The sequence below is a fragment of the Neocloeon triangulifer genome, unplaced genomic scaffold (genome assembly GCF_031216515.1).
Source record: "Neocloeon triangulifer isolate White Clay Creek 2 clone unplaced genomic scaffold, ASM3121651v1 ptg000011l, whole genome shotgun sequence".
In the NCBI taxonomy this organism is placed as follows: domain Eukaryota; kingdom Metazoa; phylum Arthropoda; class Insecta; order Ephemeroptera; family Baetidae; genus Neocloeon; species Neocloeon triangulifer.
In genome coordinates this window covers 902,078-929,569 of record NW_026775553.1, presented here as the reverse complement: position 1 = coordinate 929,569, position 27,492 = coordinate 902,078, and the positions used below count along the sequence as shown (strand labels likewise).

General features: G+C 35.9%; 7 protein-coding genes and 1 long non-coding RNA gene across 8 annotated transcripts in view; 6 read left to right on the top strand and 2 right to left on the bottom strand.

Annotated features, from left to right (window-relative positions):
• LOC132196163 (zwei Ig domain protein zig-8-like) overlaps positions 1 to 8,933 on the bottom strand; it is an 81,365-nt gene extending 72,432 nt beyond the window's left edge. The window contains exons 1-2 of the mRNA XM_059618629.1: positions 8,923 to 8,933; positions 8,342 to 8,441 (exon numbers count right to left, since the gene is read on the bottom strand). Of these exons, the coding sequence (XP_059474612.1) occupies positions 8,342 to 8,441; positions 8,923 to 8,933 (111 nt within the window). The remainder of the gene's footprint in view (positions 1 to 8,341; positions 8,442 to 8,922) is intronic.
• On the top strand, positions 549 to 5,047 carry LOC132196153 (uncharacterized). The gene is made up of 18 exons (XM_059618620.1): positions 549 to 638; positions 695 to 865; positions 929 to 1,119; positions 1,177 to 1,235; positions 1,289 to 1,469; positions 1,521 to 1,681; positions 2,495 to 2,652; positions 2,710 to 2,732; positions 2,783 to 2,821; positions 2,881 to 3,022; positions 3,077 to 3,174; positions 3,240 to 3,270; positions 3,791 to 3,937; positions 3,991 to 4,149; positions 4,205 to 4,395; positions 4,452 to 4,510; positions 4,570 to 4,750; positions 4,804 to 5,047. The coding sequence occupies exons 1-18, from the start codon at positions 572 to 574 to the stop codon at positions 4,975 to 4,977; spliced, it is 2,232 nt and encodes a 743-aa protein (XP_059474603.1). The 5' UTR covers positions 549 to 571; the 3' UTR covers positions 4,978 to 5,047.
• On the top strand, positions 2,214 to 3,514 carry LOC132196011 (uncharacterized). The gene is made up of 9 exons (XM_059618373.1): positions 2,214 to 2,291; positions 2,344 to 2,418; positions 2,472 to 2,652; positions 2,710 to 2,732; positions 2,783 to 2,821; positions 2,881 to 3,022; positions 3,077 to 3,174; positions 3,240 to 3,270; positions 3,329 to 3,514. The coding sequence occupies exons 1-9, from the start codon at positions 2,265 to 2,267 to the stop codon at positions 3,424 to 3,426; spliced, it is 714 nt and encodes a 237-aa protein (XP_059474356.1). The 5' UTR covers positions 2,214 to 2,264; the 3' UTR covers positions 3,427 to 3,514.
• LOC132195955 (hatching enzyme 1.2-like) lies at positions 5,523 to 6,633 on the top strand. The gene is made up of 6 exons (XM_059618279.1): positions 5,523 to 5,577; positions 5,627 to 5,803; positions 5,867 to 6,057; positions 6,115 to 6,173; positions 6,226 to 6,406; positions 6,460 to 6,633. The coding sequence occupies exons 1-6, from the start codon at positions 5,523 to 5,525 to the stop codon at positions 6,631 to 6,633; spliced, it is 837 nt and encodes a 278-aa protein (XP_059474262.1).
• On the top strand, positions 8,912 to 10,250 carry LOC132196051 (uncharacterized). Its single transcript, XM_059618438.1, has 9 exons — positions 8,912 to 9,046; positions 9,100 to 9,174; positions 9,228 to 9,408; positions 9,466 to 9,488; positions 9,548 to 9,586; positions 9,641 to 9,782; positions 9,830 to 9,927; positions 9,992 to 10,022; positions 10,079 to 10,250. Exons 1-9 carry the CDS (start codon positions 9,020 to 9,022, stop codon positions 10,174 to 10,176), a joined length of 714 nt encoding a protein of 237 aa, XP_059474421.1. The 5' UTR covers positions 8,912 to 9,019; the 3' UTR covers positions 10,177 to 10,250.
• Positions 10,251 to 10,950: 700 nt separating this feature from the next.
• Positions 10,951 to 12,134, top strand: LOC132196077 (uncharacterized). The gene is made up of 6 exons (XR_009441728.1): positions 10,951 to 11,023; positions 11,089 to 11,265; positions 11,334 to 11,515; positions 11,577 to 11,635; positions 11,687 to 11,867; positions 11,925 to 12,134. It is a non-coding gene; the product is annotated as an uncharacterized LOC132196077 (long non-coding RNA).
• A 664-nt stretch (positions 12,135 to 12,798) lies between these two features.
• On the top strand, positions 12,799 to 14,219 carry LOC132196031 (astacin-like). The gene is made up of 5 exons (XM_059618401.1): positions 12,799 to 12,898; positions 12,952 to 13,134; positions 13,187 to 13,380; positions 13,444 to 13,683; positions 13,743 to 14,219. Exons 1-5 carry the CDS (start codon positions 12,799 to 12,801, stop codon positions 13,908 to 13,910), a joined length of 885 nt encoding a protein of 294 aa, XP_059474384.1. The 3' UTR covers positions 13,911 to 14,219.
• A 400-nt stretch (positions 14,220 to 14,619) lies between these two features.
• On the bottom strand, positions 14,620 to 15,846 carry LOC132196068 (uncharacterized). Its single transcript, XM_059618465.1, has 9 exons — positions 15,791 to 15,846; positions 15,660 to 15,734; positions 15,428 to 15,608; positions 15,354 to 15,376; positions 15,253 to 15,291; positions 15,047 to 15,188; positions 14,896 to 14,993; positions 14,802 to 14,832; positions 14,620 to 14,747 (listed from the first exon to the last, which is right to left on the bottom strand). The coding sequence occupies exons 1-9, from the start codon at positions 15,815 to 15,817 to the stop codon at positions 14,653 to 14,655; spliced, it is 711 nt and encodes a 236-aa protein (XP_059474448.1). The 5' UTR covers positions 15,818 to 15,846; the 3' UTR covers positions 14,620 to 14,652.
• Positions 15,847 to 27,492: the final 11,646 nt, after the last annotated feature.

Sequence of the window (27,492 nt, the reverse complement as noted above, 5' to 3'; positions counted from 1 at the left end):
TCTTTACTCTCAAATGGAGCTGCCAAGCCGCGCTGTTTATTCTCTTAATTGTGATTCTGCTCTTTTCGTTATTTCCTTTTCGCAAATCAAAATTGCCAAAAAATTACAGCTAATCATGTTATATAAAAAAATCCTTAAAGTTTATCTCGATTTGAAACTTTTAAAAACTGATGCAAATACGGTATACAACGTAAAAATGGATCTTAAAGAGGCAAATCCAGTGAAATGATTAAGCTATGATTTCTTCCTATGATTTTTATTACCAAAATACGAAGCTATAAAATTCAAATAAATCAATTTTGCCAAATATTATAAATTTTTAAATTTACATCTCTTAAAAAAAAAATTGGTGGCCAAATTGTTTAATTTTAATTCACTATACAAACAAATAGGAGGTCTTTTGTCTCTTGGAAAATTGTAAAAAAAAAATTAATTTTAAATGTGACGCGTTTCCCGTTTTTTCTCAAAGGTATAATTATTGCCGCTGCCATGTTTTTAACACTTTTTTGCTTATCAAATACAAAAACGAGGCCAGAAACAAGCAAACCGGCAGAGCTCCACTTAATCAACCATGAGGAGGACGCACGTGTTTTGGTTCCTATGCGTTGCCATCCTGGTTCTCATAGGACAAGGAAGTGGTGAGAATGATTCATCAAGAGTAAAAAAATAGTTCATTAACGCAAAATCTATCAAGGTACAAACTCGAAGCCGCGCAAAAAATTCAGAAAGCCGCTGTCCTTGATTTCGCCAAATGACATGCGTGGCCCCGACGGTCAGATTTCCAGTTTGTACACGGAAGTGTCGCCGAAACTGAAATGGCCCAACGGAGTCGTCTACTGGGAATACGATTCCGCAAGCACTTTCAGTCAATAAATTAATAAATATACTATACTTTTTTTGTTGTAATGTACAATTCAAAATTATGCAGCCGATGCGCAAAAGGCGATCATCACAAAAGGAATGCAGCAAATTCAAAGCGTGACTTGCATCAAGTTTGTGGCAAGAACGTCTGAAACTGCTTATATAAGCATTCAAAATACGGCCTCAGGTTGTTGGGCCACTGCAGGCTACCAAGGCACGAAGCAGGCTTTGAACTTGGCAAGCGATTGCTACGCTGACGTATAAAAATGGCTAATTAATTAAATTCAGTAAATTTTATTTCGGTAAATCCGCTAGACGTCGACATTCATTCATGAAGTGATGCACTCATTTGGATTTCAACATGAGCAAACAAGGTTTTTACTTCATAAAATTTAAAAAAAAAAAGATGAATTAACAATATTTCAAGATATGATCGAGACATATACGTGGAAGTTCAGTGGGAAAATATTATGACAGGAATGGAAGGAAATTTCGCCAAATATCCAAGGACCAAAGCTTATCCCCGGTACGATTATGATTTTAATAGCGTCATGCAATATACACTGGACGGATTTGGAATTGGCGGGCGGCCATCGATGATCTTGACGGTATTATTTATTTTTAATTATCCATTTAATTTGCACTGATAAATAATTTAGTTCAAAAATTCATCCCTGAACGAGAATGAAATTGGAAAAGCGACAAAAATGAGCACCTCTGACGTCCTCCGAATGCAATCGGCGTACAAATGTAACTCTAATGGCGAAGGATCAGGAAAAAGCAGAGCTTTGTCGTGGGAAAAGGAGTCGAAATTCGCCAAGCACAACTTCTATTGAAACAATTTGTTTCCTATTTTACATAATTTGATTCGGTTTTCAACGACGAGAATAATAAATAAATCATGTGTCTCAGAAACATCATTTTTTTTTTTATTAAATTGTTCAATTATTAGAGTGTTTTATTAAGTAATTGCAAAATATAAAATAGACACAAAATGACAAAATTATGTTGAAAAATGAATATCGATGATCAGTAAAAAACTATACTTTATGAGTTAAATTTCGACTAAACACGCAGAAAGAATTTTTCAAAAAGCCAATAGCCACAGTGCAATTAAATGCACGTGTCACCATGTTCGTCAAACAGTCGCATTTTCTTAAATTACACCCGCAATAAAGAATACGTGAAAGCAATAATTACGCACCAATTGCCAAACCTTCTTTGCCGTGGAAGTAAAAAGGCGTAATTTAGGTCAGAAGAGTCGAGTGTAATTATTATAATTTCGTTGACGTACATGTCCACTTCCCACAGAACATTTAAATTATGATAAGAAAAAAAAATAAAAACAGGAAAAACTGCTGGCTGCATGAAATTCAGCCAGTTGATTTTTAACAAGCCTTGAAATGACTTCGATCCTCCTGAAAACAGCGGTAATATTGCAAATCCGAGTTTTCTCTATATTTGCAAACATTTTTATTGAAGATTTTCGCTGCCCTTTGCGCGATGGTCAACGGTCAGAATGATTCCGCAACGGACTGCTCCAGTTTGGATTTTTCGGTGACAAATCCATCTTTGTTGAAAGATTTTTCCTAATTTTTGCGACAAATCAGACAATTCCGAAAACTTGCTGCAGCCAGCCGTACGGAGAACTTTTGCCACTTTCCAAAATCCAGGGTGCACAAGCATGCAAAGCAACTGCCGCCATGATGAATTGGGTCAATACATATCAGCTTAATAATCTGCAATCCAAAGACATCAAAAACTTCATCGACGACAAATCCAAGTCATACCGTTACGAATTACAATAATTTTTGTATTTTTAAATATTCTTATATGATCAAAATTTAGTGTCAACCATTTGCACACCAGCTGTGAGTTTAATATTTACTCTTAATTATTTTTTACTTGAAAACTTTTGCAGACCGTGGTCAACTGCATCTTTGGCGCCAACGATTTTGTTGTAATTTTTTGTTGAAGAAAATATATTGTATATTTTTATTAATTTATCTGTGCAAATAGAATTCGTCTGGATCGATCAATATTCAAAATCTAAAAGCATTCCTGTCAACGAACGCGCCAAACACAACTTGGGGAAACATCATGAACACAATTTTGGACCCAATGAACTCTGATTACAACACAGCTTATCAATTTACAGACAGTATTAATAAATTACCTGAAAAAGTTTCTATTAAATCATGCTTCTGAATTTAAGTCGTCGAGGACAACTTTGAGAAGGTTGTTTGTCCAACAGGAAACGTCAACTTACTTCCAATTATTATGATGCAAATGCTTCAGAGTGAAATAATTTGGGTATTTTTGGTTCAAATTTATTTTCATAATTGATTTTAATTAATTTATGAATTCAAATATTTTAGATGTGTCCTAAGCAGGCGGTTTACGATACAAGTGAGTTTTAGTAAAAAAAATTTACAAAGAAACTGAAAAAAAAGATTTTATTTTCAAGAAAATAAATGCAGCGAGACAATGAAGAATTTCCAGTACTGCGATGGAAAAATCTACTCGAACACCGCAAAGGGAATATTTTTCTTCCCCAACGTTTAAATATAAAGTTATATCAAACTCTAAATTTTGATTTTGTGTGTTTCTTTGCATGGAAAAAAAATTGTACTTCATTAAAATTATGTTTGGACTCGACACTTAAATCGACACTTTATTTTAATTCCAAAACCTTCCATTCATAAGGAGCAATTTTTTTATCAGAATTTTCATATCAGAAAATTTAGTATTAGGCTTTGAACAAGTTTAAAACAAAATATATATAATTATTTTCTTTTCCATTTGGTTGATGTGGTTGATGTGGATTAACGTTATTGCTTTAAAACTAAAATTGAGAATTTTTTTGGAATAAGAAATAATTACAATAGTGGAGCACCTGGCGAGAATTGGTGACAAAGATTGTCATCAGCAATTAAAAATAAGAGTGTGGAGGGAGACGTGGTATATAAAAGCAGCGGCGCGTCCTTTTACTCAGAACTCGTGATTCGTTCACACCTGACGATGGGCAAGACTTCCTTATTAATTGTGTTTCTTCTCTTCGCGGAAGCAGTTTTTGGTTCGTTTCACATTCTCAATATTAGATGAACCTTGTAATTTTTAAAAATGCAGGCAAATCTTACCTGCAACATTTTAAGCTGCCCTTTTCCCCTTACGACAATCGGGCACCGCCAGGCAAAAAGGTTTCTGGGCAGTACACAATCGTGTCGCCCAAGCTCAAGTGGCCCAACGGCATTGTTTACTGGGAATACGATTCAGCCAACAACTTCAGTATTTTAATTTTCTTTTGTAATTCAGTAACAAATAATTAATTTTCCAACCACAGCCGACGCCGAGAAGGCGATCATCCAAAAAGGATTTGGAGAAATCCAGAATGCGACGTGCATGAAATTTGTTGCAAAAACTTCTGAAACGGCTTATGTGAATATCAAAAATAATGAAGAAGGATGCTGGGCCACTGGCAATTACCAGGGAACGAAGCAAGACTTAAACTTGGCTTCGGGTTGCTTTGGTGATGTAAATGATATCAAACGATGATCAAATGTGCCAATTTATTAAAATTATTCCCTCAGACATCAACAATCATTCACGAAATGATGCACGCGATGGGATTTGACCATGAGCAAAATAGGTTTTATTAATCTTGATTTTATTTTCAATTTCTATTAATTATGATTTTTCTTTCAAAAGATATGACAGGGACATGTACGTTGAGGTTCAATGGGAAAACATCGAGAAAGGAAAGGAGAACAATTTTGACAAGCAACCGCGGACCAAAGCCTACCCTCGATTTCAGTACGACTTCAACAGCCTGATGCAGTACTTTTTGACCGGATTCGGCATTGGAGGAAGACCGACGCTTGTCCTTGTGGTATACGGAAATGTTTTTTCTTAAAAACGTGACGAAATTTTATCCATTTGAAGAATCCGATGCCGGAGGAAATCACGAATAAAATTGGAAACGCGGTCAACATGAGCACAACAGATATTTTGCGCATGCGTGGAGCTTATAGATGTGATGCGAATGGCGAAAATTCTGGCCTAGGCCGCGTCTTCCTTGGAGAAGAGTCCAATTTTGCAAAGCACAACTTCTTCTAATATTGAATATATGAAATTTTGCAACTTTTTTATTTCTCACAAGAAAAGAATTTCTATTCTCGCAGTTGTTTTTGTGGAACCTTTTGGAACTTGAGGTGTTCATTTGTTCAAAAAAATAAAAAAAATTAACAAATTGTATTATGCTTAAATAAACACTTGAAATGATAACTCATTAAACCAAACATTGTATTATTTGTCCACCTCCTAAAATATTTGACCTGTCGTTTTATTATTATTATCTATATTTATTCTACTCCTAGTCTTAAAAAAAAATGAAATGGAAAAATAAACAGAAACTATATAGCATAAATGTTTCATAGTAAAAACACGGCTGCGCAGTTTTAGTTCACTTCAATAATTTATTTTAAATTTTTGTATATAAATTAACAAAAAAAAAATTAATCAATTCTTCACTCCCACTAAAAAGAAGCGGGAACGTGGCGCACTTGCGCAAATACGTGTGAATTCTCAAGTCTCGTGGCGTGGAAAGGGAAAGTTGCATAAAAAGAGTTTTTTCTTCGATTTTGCTTCACTTCCATTTCAAAATGAAAAGAATCGCAGCAACTTTGTTGATATTTGTCCTTTTCGTAGCCGTTTTGGGTGAGGCAAAATAAAAATGAAATTTTTAATTCAATTCTTAAAATTCAAGGCTCACCTCGGCGCAACAAGAATCAGGGAGAACGGAAAATTTTCAAGTACCCACTTTCCCCTTACGACAAACGATTGCCCGATGGAAAAATTGCTGGTCAATACACGTCCGTGTCGCCAAAACTGAAATGGCCGAACGCGACTGTTTACTGGGCCTACGATCCGGCCAACAATTTCAGTAAGATTTTTTTCTTTTCACTTTCCTCAATTCAATCGCGCATAATTGTTACTTTTTTTAAAGCTGCTACTGAAAAGGGAATCATTAAGAAAGGAATGCAGGAAATTCAAAATACGACATGCATCAAATTCATCGAAAGAACTACAGAAGCGGCGTACATCAACATAAAGAACGACGTCGCTGGTTGTTTTGCCACTTCCGACTATCAGGGCACGAAGCAGGACTTGAATTTGGAGAAAAACTGCTTTGGCGATGTAAGTAGTTTTTTGTGCAGTTTATTCCTCTCAACATTCCTACTTGTAATTTGATAGGCAACCACGACGATTCATGAAATAATGCACGCGATGGGATTCGACCACGAGCAAAATAGGTTTTGTTTTTGAATATTAATTTGTTTCAATTAAAAAAAATTGCTTTTAAAGATACGATCGCGACATGTACGTTGAAGTTCAATGGGACAACATTGAGGCGGGCAGGGCAAGCGCGTTCGAAAAACAGCCCCGAACCAAAGCCTATCCTCGTTACCCGTACGACTTTTTCAGTCTCATGCAGTACTTTTTGACCGGATTCGGTATTGGAGGAAGACCGACTTTGGTTCTCGTGGTATGAAATTAGTAATAATTTTTTTTTAAATTCTACATGGAATCATCACGCAGAATCCGCTGTCGCCCGACGCAGCCAGCAAGATCGGAAACGCTCCGAATATGAGCAGGACCGATATTTTGCGAATCCGCTCGGCGTACAAATGCGACTCCAACGGAGAAAGTTCTGGTCTTGGCCGCGCATTCCTCGGCCAAGAATCTAATTTTGCAAAGCATAATTTCTTCTAACGTGTTTTCCCATTCAAATAAATTTGGTCATTTTGAATCTATATTTGATGTATTATTATTTCAAGCCTACTTTTGTCTTTGATTTTAAAAACTTTGAAACAAATCAGGAAATTAAAAAAAAAGAAATCACCATTCCCAGTATGAATGAGACGACGAATATTAAAATTGTACAAAATTAGGTATCCTGAAATGAAAATCTTGCAATGTACATTAATATTATAAAATTCAATATTTGTTTAAATGTGACAAAAAAAGAGGAAATTTTGATCTTTTAAAACGATCATTTATGACTTACAGCATAATATTTATATGAATATTATTACAAATAAACATGAAAATTAGCAAATAATTCTCGAGTAATTGCAAAAAAAAGAGTTAGTATATTAATTATTAATGTTGAAAAGAGTATTTTTTGTTTTTGTTTTTGTTTCTTATAAAAATGTTCACAAATGTTGTCCGTTTTGCAGCTGGACTGAAAAATAACAAAAACTTGCATTCTGAAACAGTATTTTTAAAATGTGGAAAACTAAATTAATAATTTTAGTGAAACTGAAGTTATTCTAAAATTTTATTTATTTTCTTGAAAAAAATATAAAAAATAGCTTCATTTGATGTGAAAGTACAAATTTTTTTAATGATTATATAGCAATCAAGTATAATTATCAACAAAAGAGTGGCAAATTGATGCGTCCAAGTTTTTCCCACCCTCAATTTTTTTTTATAATTACGCTCACTGGTGAAATTTCAAGAGATAAAATAACATGACATATAATTACAGGCCATAAAGTTTTTCGCTCGCAGTTGGTAGAAATTGTTTATTGCCCTGCAAAAGTTCTGAAAATTGAAACCGTGTGCGTCAGTCTTCTTAATTGCTCTGAAAAAAAAAAAAAACGAGAAATGACGTCTTCTTTTTATCTGCATTTTTCGTTTTGCCTTTTTCTCTCTGCTTTCCTCAAGGTAAAGTTGAAAAGCAACTGTAAATTTGTTTAAAAAAAATATGAATTTTAAGAAAAAGGGTTTCAAACCTCAAACCTGATAGCCTCATGTCTACATCTGAATGTGAGATTAAAATAAGAATCGCGGAAAAAAATAGCTGACCGACCATTAATTTGAAAAGTACGCTTATTCGTAATAAAAATTCTCACGAGATGGGGCAAAAAGAAATGCTTCTCATTTTTCATGCTTGAAACATTCATCCACCATTGTCTGGTATCATTTTTATAATCCATTGAGTTGCAAATCAAGTTGTTGCAGAAAAATAATCACGGGAATGAAGAAAATCGGGCTTGTCCTCGTTGCAAAAAATTGTTTTTATTCAAAAACAAAACGGCTCTACCAGTTTTTGCGACGAGAACGATTTTCTTCATTCCCATGATCATCTCAAGTGTCAACTTTTTCAAAGAAAAAAAAATCACCTTAAAGAAATAATTTGAGATAATATATAGAATTAAATATTTAGTTTAACAAACTGTTTTTTCTTAAACTTAATTATTTAATAGTCCCTGAAGTCGTTTTTTATGTTTTTTTTTGCGCATTTGTTTAGCAGTCCTGAGCGGTCCGAACAATTAACATGGGTGACAGAGATTCGGAGAATTTCCATGCGTTTAATCAGAGAAACGCAGAAAGCTTGGCAGGCAGAAGCGCGAATACCAAATTAAAATGATCTTGGAGCGCGATCAATAAAATTAGATACGCAGTTTTTTCCTACCTTGGGCGCGCGGCGATGGTCCCTGGTCCTCTTGGTGTCCTCGGCAGGTCGGTTAAGACCTCCGTCGGCCCAAATTCGGCGAAATTCGGGCGAGACGCGACTTTTTTTCACCGCACCACAAAATTTGGTCCGAGCACTGCCCGAAAAATGCAATTTTTCTCTCCCTCCATCTCCTGCTGCTGCTGCTCCAAGACGAGAACAAACAAGTCAGGACTGGTCTGGACGGGGATGAGTCGCAAGAGGCGGGCAGGAAAATAAAAATCACAATTGAATTTTCTATTTAGGAAATGATGCCGTTCATCCGTTGTGAACTTCTTATAACTTGAATGAAAGTTGTTATAGCAATCATACTTTTCCAATAGTCTTCGAATTGGCTGAAAGAATTTGACAAAGAGCTATGAAGGAATTTAATGCACGTGCCACTATTTTTGGCAAAGAATTAATTAACCCCAATATTAAATATGGGAAATAGAAATAAAACACAAGACATTCCTTGTTGCGTGAAATACAAAAAAAGGCGTCATTTAGGTCAGAATAAGGAAAGGTTTTTTTATAATTATTTTGCTGAGGCACATTTCCACTTCCCCGGCATATCTGAATTTATATAAGAAAAGGTGAAACAAGAAAAAGTCGTGCCTGCAAGGAAATTCAGCCAGTTGATTTAAAACAAGCCTTGAAATGACTTCGATCCTCCTGAAAACAGCGGTAATATTGCAAATCCGAATTTTTTTCTATATTTGAAAACATTTTTATTGAAGATTTTCGCTGCCCTTTGCGCGATGGTCAACGGTCAGAATGATTCCGCAACGGACTGCTCCAGTTTGGATTTTTCGGTGACAAATCCATCTTTGTTGAAAGATTTTTCCTAATTTTTATAAAAATTCAGACAATTCCGAAAACATGCTGCAGCCAGCCGTACGGAGAACTTTTGCCACTTTCCAAAATCCAGGGTGCACAATCATGCAAAGCAACTGCCGCAGTCATGAAATGGGTCAACACATATCAGCTCAATAATCTGCAATCGAAAAGCATCAAAAACTTCATTGATGACAAATCCAAGTCATATCGTTAGAATGATATAATTTTTTATTAAAATAAATATTCTAACATTATCAAAATTTTAGTTTCAACGATTTGCGCACCAGCAGTGAGTTTAATAATTTGTATAGTTTTAATCAATCTTTATTTACTTGAATATTTATACAGACCGTTGTCAACTGCATCTTCGAAGCCAACGATTTTGTTGTAATATTTTCATTCAAAATGCTTTTTCTTTTTAAAATTTATTCGCAACAATAGAACTCTACTGGATCGATCAATATTCAAAGTTTGAAAGCATTCTTCGCAGCAAACGCGCCAAATGCAACTTGGGCAAACATCATGAACTCAATTTTGGACCCAATGAACTCTGATTTCAACACGGCTTATCCGTTTACTGACAGTAATAATGAATTAATTACCTGACAAATGTTATATTAAATATTTTAGTCGTCGAGGACAACTTCGAGAAGGTTGTTTGTCCAACAGGAAACGTCAACTTGCTTCCAATTATTATGATGCAAATGCTTCAGAGTGAAATAATTTGGGTATTTTTGTTTCAAATTTGCATTTCATTATTTTTACTTATGAATTTTAAATTAAAAATTTTAGATGTGTCCTAAGCAGGCAGTGTATGATTCGAGTAAGTTTTGAAAATAATTGTTTTTATAATGAAACTGAAAGAATTATTATTTCAAGAAAATAAATGCAGCGAGACAATGAAGAATTTCCAGTACTGCGACGCAAAAATCTACTCAAACACTGCAAAGGGAATATTTTACTTCCCCAACGTTTAAATAAATAAACTCATATCAAAACTTTACTTTTTGTGGTTTCTTGGAAAAAAGAATGACATGCATTAAAATTTTGTTTGGACCCATAACTTTCCTTTTATTTCATTTCTAATACATGCCTTTTTGGAATTTAGAAATGAATAATCACAAGCAGAAAATCTGCTTACTACTAGAAATTTAGATTGTAATAAAATTTTACATTAATCTGTGATTAATTTATATGGGTATTTTTGTATTGTTACTACTTTTATTATTATTAAATGTATGAATAAATATTCAATTCAATATAATTGTGGCTGTTGTGCATGAAGAAAATTGCTAACGGAGACATTCAGCAGCATTTAAAAAGAAAATTTAAGAAAAATTGGAGGGAGAACTGGTGCGTAGTTTATTTCACTCAAAATCAGGCGAATTGATTCGTTCACACTTTTTCACAATGGGACACATACGAAAGATTTCCGTCATATTTTCATTCCTCCTTTTCACGGTGGTTTTTTGTTCGTTTCACAAATTTAATCAAAGCCATAATCAACACTAAAAGGGTATTAATTGAAAGAAAACTCATCATTCTATTCTTTTCATCGATTTTTTTGCCCACAAATTCAAGATTTGACCCAGTTTTTTACTAAATTTGTCGAATTATAATACAAAATTGAAGATTATTTACTGAAATATAATTTTTCTTAACTCTTTCTTTGTATAAAGAAGTGGGGAAGTAGCGTACTTGCGCAAATAAGTGAGAATTTAACTTGGGCCGTTCCTTTCATTTTACTTCACTTTAGCTCCAACATGAGGAGAGACACAGCAACTGCTTCGATTCTTTATTTTATTCTTCTCGCGGCCGTTTTGGGTTTGAAAAAACAATGAATATTTGATTTTTTATTCCATTATATTTATGAATAAATTGATTTCAAGGCTCTCCTGGGCGCAACAAGAATCAGCAAGCGAGGAAAAATTTCAGATACCCGTTTTCTCCTTACGACAAGCGATCGCCTGATGGTAAAATTTCTGGGCATTACACTGCTGTGTCACCAAAACTGAAATGGCCGAACGCGACTGTTTACTGGGCCTACGATCCGGCCAACAATTTCAGTAAGATTTTCTCGTACTCAGCAGTAAATTTAATTTTTGGGAAAATTAATCTGTATATTTATTCTCAGCTGATACTGAAAAAGGAATCATTAAAAAAGAAATTCAAAACACCACATGTGTGAAATTCGTGGCAAGAACGACAGAAACGGCGTACTAGAACATTAAGAACAACGAGGCTGGTTGTTTTGCCATCGGCGACTACCAGGGCACGAAGCAGGACCTTAATTTGGAGAAAAATTGCTTTCCCGATGTAAGTTATTTAAATCCGGTTTTCAATAGTTATTTTGCTGAAAAAAAGTTTAAAAACTTAGTCAACCACGACGATTCACGAATTAATGCACGCGATGGGATTCGACCATGAGCAAAACAGGTTTTGTTTTTGAATATTAATTTGTTTCAATTAAAAAATTTACTTTTTAAGATACGATCGCGACATGTACGTTGAAGTTCAATGGGACAACATCGAGGCGGGCAGGGCAGGCGCTTTTGAAAAACTACCGCGAACCAAAGCCTACCCTCGCTACCCGTACGACTTTTTCAGCGTCATGCAGTACTTTTTGACTGGGTTTGGAATTGGAGGAAGACCGACTTTGGTTCTTGTGGTATGGATTTTATTTTTAAAATAAAAAATTACACAGGAATAAAAATATGTCTCGCAGGATCCACTGCCCTCCAATATAGCCAGCAAGATAGGTCTTGTTCCAAATATGAGCAGATCTGATATTTTACGAATCCGCTCGGCGTACAAATGCGACTCCAATGGAGAGAGTTCTGGTCTCGGCCGCGCATTCCTTGGCCAAGAATCTAATTTTGCAAAACACAATTTCTTCTAGCGTTTGCGTTCAAGTCAAATAAATTCAGATATTCTCAATCAATTTTTGCAACCTATATCTAGATGTATTTAAAACTATCTGAAATGTTCATGTAGTAATAAAAATTATATGAAAATTATCAAGTTCATTTCATTCAAATATTTCATCTCATGAATTTAAGAAAAAATTAATTAAAGGTGACAAGAATTCGCTCCTTGAAATTGATATATGTAGAAAATAAAAATTATTTCTTTATTAAAATAATGTAAATTATAAAGCGTTAATTCTCCTTTTTAACGGAGAGAATTATAAGTTATAAAAAATATGCAAAAATGATATGAAATCAGTTTTTCAGACATAGTTTTATGCAAAATTTAGAAAGAAAAAAACTGTAATTATTGCTTTTTTTATTCTCGCTTTGGTTGTTTAGTAAAAAAGAGCTTTCTTGCCTACCGTTTTGAAACCGCCTTGTCCTAAAATTTTATTCTTAAATATAGACGTACCGACGAAGACTGTTTTCTTCCCAGCAATTAAGTATAATTTTCAACAACAACAAAAGCAGACATTGAAGCGGCCATGTTTTTACTGACGTCATTTTCTTATCAATTTCTTTTTAATTGCGCTCACTCGTGAAATTTCGAGTGATAAAATAATTACAGGCCATAAAGTTTGTTCTTCACGGTAGGTAGTAATTATCTGTGCACGGTATAAGGTGGTGAAAATGGAAACCAGGCATATCAGTCTTGAACTGCCCACCGAAGAAATGAGGTCTCTCTTTATCTGCGTGTTTCTTTGCGCCTTTTCCCACTGCTTGGCCCGAGGTAAACATGTAGAAAATTTAAATACTTTAAACTCACAAGGCATTTTATAAAAGATGAACAAGCAGGGCGATATGAATACTATGTCAAACCTGTGAGCCACGTGTCGCCATCTGACATAAGAAGGGGTGGAAAGGCTGTGGGAAACCAAATAACCGGATTTTATACTTTGGTGGCGCCGAAGCAAAGATGGCCCTCGACAACCATTCCCTACGAGCTTGATGCAGCAAACACCTTTAGTAATATTAATTCCGATTATTTACTTTTTTCTTGCACATTTACAATCTCCAGGTGATGCTGAAAAAGCGCTGATAATGGACGCGATGAGCGCCATCTCTGACGAGACGTGTCTCGAGTTTGTGGAAAAAACGAGCGAGACTTCGTACATTTCCATTGGAAATGCTGAATCGGGATGTTTTGCTCAAATTGGTTACGACGTCGGAGCTCGTCCGGTTAATCTACAGTCGGACGGATGCTTCGGAGATGTATGCATTGAATACTTAATTCCAAAAAGATGTATAAATTAAATTAATTCAACTCGCAATCAGATCACAACGCCGATTCACGAATTGATGCACGCCCTTGGTTTTGAACACGAGCAAACGAGGTACGACCGCGACCTGTACATAGACATCCAATGGGAGAACATCCAGGACGGAAACGCAGACCAGTTTGAAAAGTTGCCGCGCACCTACGCTTATCCGCAGTACGAATTCGACTTCATGAGTCTGATGATGTACACCGTCGACTCGTTTGGAATAGGAGGTCGTCCTTCCATGGTTCTGACGGTGATAATTTTTTTAAACTACCAACGCAAAGTTCTCATACAATATTACTACTATTTCAGCCCAAGTATGAAAAAACCATCGACCCTTATCAAGTTGGTCGCGCCACAAACTTCTCCTGGACCGACACTGAGAGAATTTTCTCCGCCTACGGCTGCTACGCTCAGTACCAGGAACCAAACGCTGGCGCTCGCATCGCTGGAAGAGAACAAACGTTGACCATTTTTTGATAATAATTTTACGTATCGAGTTTTCGTGCAAGAATTTTGAATAAAATATTTCTTGGAAAAATGATTAAATAAATGATATGGAATTGTTTGAAAGTAAATTTAATCCAAAATTAAAATAATTAAAAACAGAACGATATTTCACATTGTTCAGAATAAAATATGCTTCTATTTTGAAACAGTACAAATTCTTTGCTAAAAATTTTTGTTCATTCACGATGAGACATAGCCAAAGCTAAAGGTTATGTTTAGGATTTTGTTATGAAAGTCGTGCATAATTTATGCATATTGACAAAACTCACGACTCACGAAATCAATACAAAACATTTTTTTAATAAATTACCTTTTAAATTTTATTTGAAAGTTCCTCTAACAATAAGAGCCCCCATGGAAAAGACGAAGAAAATAATGTGCTGGTCAACACAGCTCGAAGGGATCAAATAAAGCTCTTAATCTAATAGTAAATATCCCAAGATATTAGTCCAAATGCTTGAAAAACGTCAAAGTAAAACTTTCAATGGAATAGATTTTTTATATTATTTAAAAACGAATAAACAGCCTGCTGAAGAAAGACTGGAGTTTGAAATATCAAATTTATAAAAATAAAATCTGCTAAAAATTTTAATTCAAAAAAGCATTGATGTCCTTAAGATAATCAAAATATATGTTTTCAGTAATTCTTTTATTCATTTCAGATCAATGCATTTCATTTCTGGTTGCACGCAAAATTAGTTAATATTCATTTTTAAACTGCAAAGTAGAAAATCCCTTTTGCCGAGGAGTCATAGATTTTCCCATCACAGTATTGGAAGTTGTACATCGTTTCTTCGCACTTGTTTTCTGTAAATATTCGCGTGATACGCAACGATATTAGAATAAAATTGAACCACTTACTGATCGAGTACACGTTTTGTTGTGGGCACATCTGTATTAATTGGAATGTATTATAATTTTCTACTAAAATTAAAAAAAAAAAAAAAAAAATTACCCAAACCAGTTCACTCTGGATCATCTGCACAAAGATGAGCGGAAGGAGATTAACTTTTGATTTGCTACAAGTGGCACTTTCGAAATTGTCCTCAACAACTTTTATTGAGAGTGATTTATTAATTGATTAGTTGGACTTTTGATTTCCTCACTGTCAGTGAAAGGGTAAGAAGCAGCCATCGTCGAATCCAGAGGGTTCAGCATCTTGCTCACGATTCCCTTCCAAGTTGTGCTCGAAGTGACGCTCAAAAGATATTCTGTAAACGTTGCCACGTTGATACTTCCATCAGCTGACTATATTTTTTATTAATTTGAATGTTACTTAGATAATTATTTCAGCGATCCTTTTTTAACTCACCACCCACGAGTTGGCCGCAAAAACGCAGTTCATAAAAACCTTAAAGATTTTAGAATTAAAATATTATATCGGAACTCGGTTGATACATTTTTTTTTCATACCGCAGCTGCACAAGCGTCTTTTGCTGAATGCAATTGATTTAGTTTTTCGAATTGAAAGCGAATTAAAATCTCACTAAAAGCTGAAGATGAGTTGTCAGGGAAATTCTGCATTGATTTGGACTGAATCACATTCATTTTGTAGCTGTTGCCCCATTCCAGCAATTTGGCGCTGGGTTTGCACGACTTGATGTCAGACATTAACTTTGTGTCCAAAACATTGCCGAATGGTGTTTTGCAACAGGTCGCTGGTATTTTCTAAAATACCGTTTATTTAAAATTTAAGACGGAAAAAATATTTAAATTTACCTTGAAATCCAGTTTTGCACAGTCTGTGCTGTCGTCGGACTGGCTCAAGACGAAATCCGTCCTGAGAGTGCAGAGCTGAAATATTTGATCTCAAACGTATTTTTTAAAATTTTAATTAGCTATTATTTTACAAGTAGAATAAGTGTGATGCTCTGCATTGTTATTCGTCGCGTGGAGGAGAACGAGGATAAAATGACAATGAGGCGTTGGAAAAAAAGAGAACTGATATATAGAGGTGGAGGACATGGTAAGTGGTGGGGAACGAAAAGGAAATCATGACGTCAAACAAGAATAAAACGTTTGTTTAAAAATTTGCATGTTTAACCATCATTCTAATGTATTTCCAGCATTGTATTAAATTATTGCAACATACAAATTTTTGTACTTTTTTATGTCGATGATTACGCTTTTTTTTTGTACAATGGGTACAATGTACTTTTTTGCGTATGGAGAATAAATAGATAAATAAAAACAAATGTGACATTTCAGTATTCTTTTTCCTCCATTCGGTTCATTTTCTAATATTGAGAAATAAAATTAATATGCAATTTAGTGTTCTAGATAAAACTTTTTCTTTTCATTAATAAGTCCGAAGCAGTAATTAAATTACATAAAATTCAGTTTTTTTTTGTTTTTTTTTTATTGTAAAAAAATTTCCAATAATTGTAAAATAATAAATAGCTCACGGATTTCTAGATTTTTTGCTTTTCTAATAACCTATACAAAATCATAAAATTAAGGTAAATTTATATCCCTCAAGCGCCCCATTGATTATTATATGGATGAAAAGCCTTCAATTTAGCCGAAAGATTAAATTTTTTTACTTGATAGAATTTGTCTGTGCTAAATACAAAAGAAGTTTGGATGGATTTTAGGTCAATTTAAGTTATTGCCAATTTATAATTTTTGGAGATAACTGTAAAATTTTAAGTCAAAATTTAATTTAAAAAGATGGATAATCCAGGCGAATTGCAAATATTGTTTAAATTTGAGGAGAAAATTTAAAAAAAAAAACACGTATTTATTATTTTAAACATTTTGATTAGAGCAAACTACGAAATAAAACTTGAGAGGAAGCAAAATTCAAGATTGACTGTTATTGTCACCACGAGCGCTTCCTTTGCCTCGTATCAAAGAGCGTTTGTTGTGCCAAACGCGCTTTTGCACAACACAGGACGCGCCCCTCGAGTGGAAGATTTTCGCACACCTAGACAAAGTTTGTTTTGCAGCCTGCGGATAAATAACAAGGATGGGTGAATGTGAACACAAACATAGTTTAGCATTCTAATTTGCACGCGAGGCGCAGCTAATAAAGAAGCATCGCAGCCACTCTCCGCAAGCTGCAATTTAACGACGCGAGCTTTGTTTGCCCCAAACACTTCCTCGCTCCAGCCGCGCGCCGAGCGAACGAGCAAACAATGCCGACGGAAACTATTTCTCACTACGAGATGTGTTCAGGGCACAATCGTGTTTTGTGCGTGTCGGCGCCGGAGTTAATGACAATTTCCATTCCAGCCACAAAGTATAGAATTTTTGCTTGGAATTTAAATTTAATTGGTGAATTAAATGCTTTTCTAACAAACCTATACAACAATTCATTTGATTTTGCGGCAAATTTTACATTAACGAGGAAATTACGATATCTAAAATTTTAAAACTTCTGAACCTTTTCCCACAAAATCAATTAAAATTTTTATTTTGACTTAATTCGGGTGATATGAATGAGATTTGATGAAATTTTAATTAATTTAGGTAGAGCTCAGTTCGAGAAACAAAAAAAACATTTTTATTTTGGAGTATTCCTAATAGAAAATTGTTCAATTTTAAAAATTCAGTTCTTCTTATAACTATCATTTTTTTACTACACCTTGAAATTGACATTTTATATGTAGAGAAAAATTAAAATTAATCAGGCCGTGTTTTTTTTTCTAAAGCGTCTCTGAGTTCCTTTAAGTCGCACGTGGGTTGGTGGGTTGTATGAAAGAACGATAAATTTTATTGAAGAAATCATCAAAAGCAAATTGAGCCACAGAAATAAAACTTCTTTGATTAAAAAAGTAATTAATATGTTGATTCATTATTAGACCAAACAATTAATCCTAGCATTCGTTTTGATCTGGCTCTGCAATCTACACTCTCGGCAGGAGCAAACAACGGCTCAGTTGATTAAATTGCATTGAGAGTTTAATAGGAAGAGCGGTTGGTGGTGGGGCAGATAAAATAGGCGCGGCCAACAAGAGGTCGTCGCAACACATGCTTTCTCACGAGTCGGTCCGATAACAGAATCCAGAGCGGTACATCACACGATAATCTCGGCTGGCAACCCTTTCGCCCGGCTCGGAGCCAACGTGCCTTATCAGTCAGCAAAGTGAGGAAAACCAAGTCGAAAAGTAGCAAAAAAAGAAAAAATCCAAATCGGAGAGCGTTTTGACATTTGATAATGCCGAGAGTGTGTTTTTGACAGTTAATAATACTAAAAAGCAAATAATAGAGAGCGGCTCACTCGTTGCCATGGCGACGAACAAAGGCATTATTTCCGACAACACCCACTTGCTGCCTCGTAAAAAATGGAGCTTCTGCATTTTACTCTAACGACGATTGTGTGTGTGCAGTCGTCTCTATCGCGCTTGAGATGAAATGCGAAATTTTAATGCCCTCTTCTTTCTGAACGAGGGCGACCGTTTTACATGCGCTTAACCGCACACTTAGCTTGTTTGCTGAAAAATGCATTTCTTCAGCATTTTCATTTTTCTGTTATAAATGCTCAATTATAGCTGAAACTTTAAAATATTATATTTTTTATTAATAATATTATTATATTTAATAAAAATGGTTATTTGTCGAATTTCAAATTACTTTTAAACGAAAAACTGCTCCAGACTAGAAAATATTCTCAAATGTCAAGTTTTCTATTGATTCATAAACTTTTACTTGTCAAAAGTGAACGCTTTTATATCTAATGGATATTTGATTGCGGAGAAATTGAAGGAGTCGGCGTTATTCTTGTGGCAATGTTCATCACAATGTCAATTTGAGAGAAAACCTTGGCTGCAGTAATATGAAGGATAACAAGAGTCGCATCAACTGTGATGCTTTCAAGTGTCCTCGAGCAAAACTTGCCAACGGAATGTGTGTGATTTAGTACAAGGACAAAAGCAAGCGTCTTTTGAAAAGTGATAAGGTCGCTGTCCATTTTCTTTTTCTTCCAGGAAAGAAATCCAAAAAGTGGAGCAATTTTTAAAGAAAATTACTACCCGCATTTTGATAAACGAAAATTGGAACTTTTTTCCTCCTGCCAGCGATGAAGAAGTTAAAAGTAAAAATAGGCAACCTGTTCGTCTCGTAAGCAAAGCGGGCGAGTATTAAAATGTTTTCAAGTGAAGAGAATGCAAGAAAAAATAAATATGTAGATTTAAAATCCGCTCAAAAAGTCATAAAGGCGGATATTTCTGTGGAATAAATTTAAAAACATCTGAAGCCCCGGTCAGCAACAATACAATGAAAGCTTTTCACATGGAAATTGAATGGGAAACTCTATTGGAGCGGCAGAGGTATTTTATTAAAGACTGCAATATCTATCGCTTGTGCCATTGTCACGCATTCGGAATTCGAGATAAAAATAGCGCGCTATGCAAATACGGCGTAGAATTTTTATTTTCTTATTTCCGCTCTCTTTCTTCTCCCTTTTGACGAGAGCTCTGCAAATCCACATGCATACTTATGTGCCAAAGATCTCGCTCGGATAGGCATTCCGTCGTCTCGTTCGAGAAATGATTTCGAGGGCACTGAAAAGAGTGTAGATGCGTGTTTGGTGTCAAATATCATGACATGGAAATAATGGTCTTGTCGATCACCCGCTTGCGAACCTCCTCCGACGATTGAGTATCAAAATCGCCTCGGAAAATAATGAGAAATTCAATCTGAATATTTTAGGTGTTGGAAATCAGATTTTTGTTCTGTGTGGATGAATTTTTTTTTCTAAAAAATGCTTTTTTTAGAGGATTAAAATATAAAACATTGGAGTTTTAGCAAGATTGATTTTATTTTTAGTTCGATCACTATAGAATATTACCAAACTGGTTTGAGAAAATCTGAGAGGGACTTTTGACCCGTTTATTGGCTTGGACGGCAGATTGGCGTGCCTAGCTGTGCAAGATAATTAGGTCTGTCGAGCATTACGACGTTCCCGGTATTTGATGAGGCCGACTTGGGCTTGTGTTCTTAGTGCCTTGTCTTCGTTGCTCTTCATGGTTTTGAGACTCGCAAGATCGCCATCAAAGCGAGGCAGGGTTGAAAGGCAAACACACGCAAAGGCCTTTCAACGTGGTCAATTAATTATTGACTTGAAGCAAACTAAAAGCATAATTTTGATAAATATGGCAAACGCGCCGAGTTGGCGCCGCCTGCGTTCAATTATACAATTTGGCCCGGACAAGCGAGCATCAAACATGCAGCCGGATAAATGACTCCCTGTGCGGCAATTCAGTGGCGCACACAACACAGGTATGCATCGCAACGGGCCAAAGTGTTTTGCCAAGCGTGGCCGTTTACTTTGTCGCAGCTTCATGGCCATCAAGATGACGGCACAAGCGACCGTTGCCATGGCGTGCGCATTCAAACGAGCACCAAAGCCGACACGAGAGCGGCCATTGTCCAGTACGCGGACGGCGGAAAATAGTGCGATACATTCAGCAAACTACAAACTTATGTTTATGTTGACGACGAATAACGATTTTGGTTTTCAGTTGCTTGTCAAGATAAAGTTTTATGTATCGTATTTTATGACATCAGCCTCAAGTCAATTTTTCTTTAATTTCTGCTTTGAAACTTCAAAAGTTTATAACGATTGTTTTTCCTTGAAATATCAATTTCAACATTAATTTATATAAAATTAATTATTTCTATTTTTAAATCATTTATTTTCAACATATTGTCACGGTGTGACATAGCGGATGAGCTTGAGTCAGGTATTAGCGCACTGTCAGCAGTACAGCGTACTGGCGGACACGGGCCTTGCAGCCAGGGCAGTCGTACACCGACCGTACAGGCAGTCGTGCGTCAGCCGTACAGAGAGTCGTACACGGGCTATGCACTAGAGCAGCCATGCACCAGTAGAGTTGCACCTCACTGAGCAGTTGGACGAGACCGTCCGACGAGACGCCCTCACCATGGCCGTCATCCAGTGAACCCACATGGACAGTCACCTGCGAGTCACCCACACTAGCAATTCCGACCATAACCATTGTACCGTCCGGCGCTACACAATAAATCCATCCATAGTGTTATCCAGAACTCACGTACTACCATTTCTACCTTTACACCCTGTTACGAGGTCCTCTACTACTAGCACGGTGTCACTCACAACTACACAGAGGGCCTCGTGACAACGTGGAGGCACACCGGCGAGATCTCCTCGACAGCGAGATGCCAACGGCGGCGAGATGACCTCATGTCAAAGAAGAAGAAGCCGAAATGAAGACACGCGGACAGTAATTTTTTAAAGTGCAACACAGTTTAAAATTTGGCGAAAAACAATGAACACTCGATAATCAAGAAGACGAAAACAGCCCAGAAGTCCCAACCCACCCAGGCGACATCGAGACAGACTTCCAGAGACGAAAAACAACCCCCAACCCCAATGGCGTTCATCCACAACAAAATTCAGGTAAAATCAGAGCAACATAATTTAATTTAAAAATAATTTTGAACCTTTTAATTTCATGCAAATTAATTAAATTCCGAAAAAAGGAGGTACAGAAAGTTAAATTTACAATGCGCAACTAAAATCTTCTAAATTTAAATTTATTTATGTGCATTAATTTAAAAATCATGAAACGCTCTCAATAATTTAATTTTGGTCTAAAAAGCATATATTAATTAATTAATAATCAAAATAACATAATCATTTGAGCAACACAAAACCTCCAACGCGTCAGGAAGTAAAATTTTTGCAACGCAAGCAACGACAACGACCTCACGGCAGGCGCTAGCAAAAATGTCTTAACGCAGCAATAATAGCGACTGCGCTCCAACTGGACACCTTTGTCACTAAATCGCAAAATCAATTAACCTAAAATAAATTAAATTTTGCAAATCACTACCACGAATAATTTTATAAAGATAAAACAGGAAAATAATTAAGCAAACGACTCCTTAATTTTTTTATCAGAATGAGACTAAATAATCCAATAATCCCGACTGCAACAATTTTTTTTTTAATTTGAATCAACAACCGCAAACCGACTCTCTATAACAACTGGTGACTCTCCTATATAAAAAATAAATAAAAATTATAAAATCACAAATAAAAAATTAAAATAAATGCAAAAAATGTAAAAATAAAAATCAGAAAAACTGAAAATTATAAGTGACATTTAAAATTAATAAAATCATAAAAATAAAAAACAATTAAAAACTTTTACATGAAACAACAACCAAAAAAATGTCAGAAAAATTAAGCTATAACTAGAAAGAAACAAGAAATATAAATTAATTAAAAATAATGCTTAATCATGTGAAATAAAATGAATGTTCCTTTGTTGGAATTAAAAAAAAAGAGTGAAAACCAATAAAAAGTTAAAATCATATATTTGCTCCAAACTTGCAATCTTCTCACAGACCCGCAATTTTTTTTAATAACCGCAACAATTATTTTTTCATACAAGAGCAAATAGCAAAATAGCTGATTGAAGGTAAAATCTTGAGGCATAAATTTAAATTTTCCCATCGCGAGATGCTTAACTCGTTCTTTATTTCATTATAGCAATGAGAATAGCAATTTTGCACTTAATAGTGCCCCGCGAACGTCAGCTACTTCTTAGCTGGCACGGGTCAACAGATCCGTTGGAATTTTTATTTATCAACACAGCACTAACCGCTGACCAAGAAGGAACAAAAATCAGTATTTTGAAACAGACAATAAGCAGAAATAATTTCAACACAAGTAAACCATTGATTTTGTGGACTCATGATAAGCAAACTTGACAAAAAAAGTAGTATCAATAACCTCTTGCAAAAGTAACAAGGAAACAGAAAGTCACTTAAGCAAAAAAATTGAAAAATGAAATATCAGCTGACTAATTAACAACCACCAACAGTTTTTTTTTGAAGAGCAACTGTTAAAACACAACGAAACAACAGCAAATATTATAATAAAATCACGAAACTCAATAATCACCAGCAACGCAACGGCTACAATTTTGAGGAATAAAGTAATCTACTAAAGCAATTAATAAATAGAACCTAATCAAATCAATTAACGACGACGACAGAGAATCAAATCATCGAGCATTAATAATGAATAACAAGAATAATGAAAATGATATAATACAAATGAAAATGAAATAATCAATGACAATAATAATAAATGCAAACGAAGCGAAACAAATGAACAGAAGAGTAAGTATACGACATCAGCAATAATGCTCCGCATGCGAAACCTCTGAAAACGAAAAAATAGTACATCAGCGACCCGACTGGCCAACAATAAGATTTGGTCAGAATTCGGGGAAATAATAAAGCGAATTAATGAAATAATAATCCCCAAGTAAAACGAATAATGAAACGAGAAATAAACTCTAATAAAGCAACTGGCTCTCTCATGTACTACAAAGTTGAAGATTAACCGCATCATAATAAATCAAATTTAACCAGCCAAACGAATTAATAATTTCCAAACGATTTTGAAAAAATTTAGCCGCAGCAAATATTGAAAAATGAGAATTAAGTAACTGCTAATCGACGCTTTAACTACTGTCTTCACAAATCTCTATCATTCTGCTCTTAGAAGTTCTACTGTTAGAGACAAAATTGCAATATATAAGAAATCCGACTGACCGACAGAAAAACAGAGGATCCTCAACCCCAAGGGAACTGCAAAATTTTCACGTAACTTTTTACGCAAAATTGCGCGGTAAAATCAGAGTAATTCTACAGGGATGAGCTTCGCGCGCAAACACGCTCTGCCTTATAGAAAGTCTCCGCACCCTTATTACACCCTCCTTTATAGGGTAATATAGAAATGAAATAATAAAGCTTGGTCAGAGGGGATACAGGATTAAAAATAAAAAATAAATAAAAGGAAATAAATGAAAGAAACGCACAACAGCAAAAAACCTTATTACTCGAGTTGCAACTTTTATCTATCGAAGAAAATTAATGATAAATAAACAGAATAAATGAAACGAAATAATTAAAATAAACTCATGAGTTAAATCAATGTATAATATCCCCGATTTTGCGCTCCTTAAGAGTCACATTAATGAAATGAAATGAAATGAGAAGAAACATTAATCTTGCAACAGTGCTTTCTTAAATATTGCACACAGAGAAACAGTAATTAAAGATATTCAAAGATCGTCGGATGAGAAATTTTTATTTAGCCGACAAACCACACCTTGAGAAATGAGGAGGTGATCAGTTTTTAATTGTCAGCAACAATTTTTTAGCCTTTAGAACGAAGCAACACTACGACCTGTAATTTTAAGTGAAATAGAAATACGCACACTCAGCACTCAGCACACTTATATGCACATCAGTTGTCAATATCCTGATTCCCGATAACTAATTTTTTTCTTTTTCAGCTCAAATCAATGTAAGAACAGCTACAGATTTTTTTTTTACACAGAGGATTGTTGTTCCTTATTTAATGACGTAACGTAATTATTAATGATCAGCTTGAGCAACAATAATTTTTTCATGAGCAATTTGAGATCTGACGGTTCTCAGTCTTTTTATATTTTGATCTGTTTTTGAGAATCTTGAATTTTTTAGTTTTTTTTATCGCTTCAGCCGAGTTCTTGACTCTCATTTTTTATTGTTTATTCAGCAATGTGTCTTTTCTGCTCACTCAGCACCTTTACCGTCTATTATGAGTTCGCTAGAGACTTAATTGTTTTAATATTTTCAGGACAGAAGATGACGCTGGTTTTTCTACCGGATGCACTATGATGGCACCGAGGGACATCGGATGCTACACCTGTACCGCTGCAACGTGCTTTTTACCTTGTCACATGCTCATTTTTTAACGTAATACAGACAGAGAGGCATTTTTGATCGCGAACGTTTTTTTAGCTTTGTTTTTTTTTACAGCAGATTACTTATTCTTTGAGTTTGATTTCGAGATAGTATCATTTCATTGGAATATTCCCCGACAGTAGAGTTAGTAGCTTTTGAGAGAACGCTAGCTAATTAATTAATTAGTGAATGAATGCATCGATCCTGAACACACGCGCAACGTTTAGATTTCGACAGAGTAATATTGGATTAGTTTTTTTTGCCATACTGAACCCTGACTAGCATACCTATACTGTTTAGCGCATCCTTGCCACATTAATTTTTCCCCAGTAATTGCGACGAGTTTTTTATTTTTTGTTTTTTTTTCTCATCCTACCTCCACACATCACACACGAATTGCAGTATTTTCTTTTCCGCAAAGCATCCGACGGTTTTGGCTGGCCGTCAGGTAGGCTACGATTCGCATATCTCCACATTCGCCACCGCACCATATCGCCATACCGCCTCAAACACCACCTCCAACACCGCCACCTCCGCATCACCTACATCACTTGCCGATGGTTGGCCTTAGCTAGAGGGAGCCGCGCGGTGGGGTGGTACTGTTTCATCTCAATCATTTTCCAATCATTACTTTTTTTCATGTTTTTTTTCCTCCCTCTTTCTTTGCTTTACAACACGAGTAACTATACCTTAGTTTTTTTTCTTTTTGTGGCAGAATTTTCTTTTTTGAGCTTTGAGTTTTCACGTTAACTGCTTTTGTTAGGTTGCATTGAACAGTTGGTTTTTTTTTCTTTTTGCACAGGGTTTCCGAATTTAGTTTTTTTTATTCAGTGGTGTTTTGCCTCTACCACAGGACGTTCAGGCAGTTTTTTTTTCAGTTTTTTTTTTTTTCTCCGAGACAGCGTTCAGTAATTTTTTTTTTTCTCTCAGTTTTTTTTTCTTTTATACCCCCGGACATGTCACGGTGTGACATAGCGGATGAGCTTGAGTCAGGTATTAGCGCACTGTCAGCAGTACAGCGTACTGGCGGACACGGGCCTTGCAGCCAGGGCAGTCGTACACCGACCGTACAGGCAGTCGTGCGTCAGCCGTACAGAGAGTCGTACACGGGCTATGCACTAGAGCAGCCATGCACCAGTAGAGTTGCACCTCACTGAGCAGTTGGACGAGACCGTCCGACGAGACGCCCTCACCATGGCCGTCATCCAGTGAACCCACATGGACAGTCACCTGCGAGTCACCCACACTAGCAATTCCGACCATAACCATTGTACCGTCCGGCGCTACACAATAAATCCATCCATAGTGTTATCCAGAACTCACGTACTACCATTTCTACCTTTACACCCTGTTACGAGGTCCTCTACTACTAGCACGGTGTCACTCACAACTACACAGAGGGCCTCGTGACAATATATTTCCATGTTCTCCAAGTTTTCTGATATTTTGATTATTACAAATGATATTTAATTTTTAAGAATTTTATTTCCATAATTTAAGTTGTTTTGCATCTTTTGACTGGAATTAAATACTGAACGATTGCGTCAAATTGAATTTGAAAAAAAATTACAACAAAAATTAACTTTCAGTGGGGAAAAAGAATAGTTTTATAAAAAAGGGTTATTTTCACTAATAAATCTCGTGTCTTTTATGTATTCGCTTTGAATTTGAAAATGAAATAATTAGGAAAACCTTGAATGTGCAGATTCCACAACCCTGCTCGCCAAATAAAACGCGAATGGCAGTGACAGCGCGCACAAGACTGCTTTCCATTTGCGAGCACATTCGCCGAATGGCTCCGATGTTTTGTTGAGCTGCTAATTTGGTTATGCAGTATCATTAGATGAGCACTCGCGGACGGTTTGTTGTGGTGCTGCTGACAGAACATGGATCCAAATTAAATGTTAATTGTGTGTCGCCGTTTGTGGCCGTTGGCGTGCCAGGAAAAGACATTTCACGCTCCAATTTTGTACACATGCGGAAATCAAATAATTAATTCTCCTCCCTAAAAGTTTCCGCTTTCAAATATAGAAAGGGAAATTTGATTTGAAAAAAGAATTTCCGTTTGTCGTTTGAGGAGAATTGAACTGTTTTTGCCAATTCGTTGCACATCTCGGAATTTCCCAGATCGAATGAAATTCTGACAAAAGCGCCCCCCAACGCGTTTGTTTACCCAAAAGAAGATAAATTTGAAAAGCCGCCCACTCTCTTATTCATATCAAATTATAAATCATGTGGAAAATACATTTCTTGCAAAAGACGTTTGTATTTTCAGCCGGAAAAATAAGGAAGAAAGTTGCTCTCGAGAAATACAGAAAGCAAAAAATTCGTCTTGTCGCCTTTCTTTAAGTAACGCCGCTGTTTTGATTGCTGCAAATAAAAACACTTTTGTCGAATTCGTCACCGAGGGGCGAAAAGACAATGGGGGGGGGGGGGGAGGAGAGGGAATTTTCCTCTCTCGTCAGCCAAAGGTCCGCAGATGAGGCTTTATTTGAGCCGGGGCTTGCAACAGTGGCTTTTGCCACCTCTTTGTTTTCCGATCGTGCTGACTCCACACTTGGAACCGCTCCACGACCCTCTCTTGCGAACATAAAACGCGCGTCCATTTTCCAATATACTGTGAGCGGCAGCCGGCGAAGGCTTGCAATATACTCGCCGCATCTCCCGTGTCAAACAACTTTGCAGACACATAATTTACCTGCGCGGCAGACAAATTCACATGCGAATTGTTTGCCCGTCCAGATATTAAACCTCGATCAGAATGCCTGTCGTGCCAGCAAAATAGTAATTTTGTCCGACGAGTGTTTGTTCTTTGTCA

Bases quoted from the DNA above. Each gene is read 5' to 3' on its own strand.
- LOC132196011 (XM_059618373.1), top strand. From the start codon at position 2,265: ATGACTTCGATCCTCCTGAAAACAGCG. The intron at 2,419-2,471 runs GTGACAAATCCA...GCGACAAATCAG, and splicing joins GCTCCAGTTTGGATTTTTCG to ACAATTCCGAAAACTTGCTG. The intron at 2,653-2,709 runs GTTACGAATTAC...ATCAAAATTTAG, and splicing joins CGACAAATCCAAGTCATACC to TGTCAACCATTTGCACACCA.
- LOC132195955 (XM_059618279.1), top strand. From the start codon at position 5,523: ATGAAAAGAATCGCAGCAACTTTGTTGATATTTGTCCTTTTCGTAGCC. The intron at 6,174-6,225 runs GTTTTGTTTTTG...TTGCTTTTAAAG, and splicing joins TTCGACCACGAGCAAAATAG to ATACGATCGCGACATGTACG. The intron at 6,407-6,459 runs GTATGAAATTAG...ATCATCACGCAG, and splicing joins GACCGACTTTGGTTCTCGTG to AATCCGCTGTCGCCCGACGC.
- LOC132196153 (XM_059618620.1), top strand. From the start codon at position 572: ATGAGGAGGACGCACGTGTTTTGGTTCCTATGCGTTGCCATCCTGGTT. The intron at 866-928 runs GTCAATAAATTA...AAAATTATGCAG, and splicing joins CGATTCCGCAAGCACTTTCA to CCGATGCGCAAAAGGCGATC. The intron at 3,938-3,990 runs GTTCGTTTCACA...TTAAAAATGCAG, and splicing joins CTTCGCGGAAGCAGTTTTTG to GCAAATCTTACCTGCAACAT.
- LOC132196031 (XM_059618401.1), top strand. From the start codon at position 12,799: ATGGAAACCAGGCATATCAGTCTTGAACTGCCCACCGAAGAAATGAGG. The intron at 13,135-13,186 runs GTAATATTAATT...TACAATCTCCAG, and splicing joins TGATGCAGCAAACACCTTTA to GTGATGCTGAAAAAGCGCTG. The intron at 13,684-13,742 runs GTGATAATTTTT...CTACTATTTCAG, and splicing joins GTCCTTCCATGGTTCTGACG to CCCAAGTATGAAAAAACCAT.
- LOC132196051 (XM_059618438.1), top strand. From the start codon at position 9,020: ATGACTTCGATCCTCCTGAAAACAGCG. The intron at 9,409-9,465 runs GTTAGAATGATA...TCAAAATTTTAG, and splicing joins TGACAAATCCAAGTCATATC to TTTCAACGATTTGCGCACCA. The intron at 9,489-9,547 runs GTGAGTTTAATA...ATATTTATACAG, and splicing joins CAACGATTTGCGCACCAGCA to ACCGTTGTCAACTGCATCTT.
- LOC132196068 (XM_059618465.1), bottom strand. From the start codon at position 15,817: ATGCAGAGCATCACACTTATTCTACTT. The intron at 14,994-15,046 runs GTGAGGAAATCA...TCTCAATAAAAG, and splicing joins TTCTTACCCTTTCACTGACA to TTGTTGAGGACAATTTCGAA. The intron at 14,748-14,801 runs GTAAGTGGTTCA...GAATATTTACAG, and splicing joins ACAAAACGTGTACTCGATCA to AAAACAAGTGCGAAGAAACG.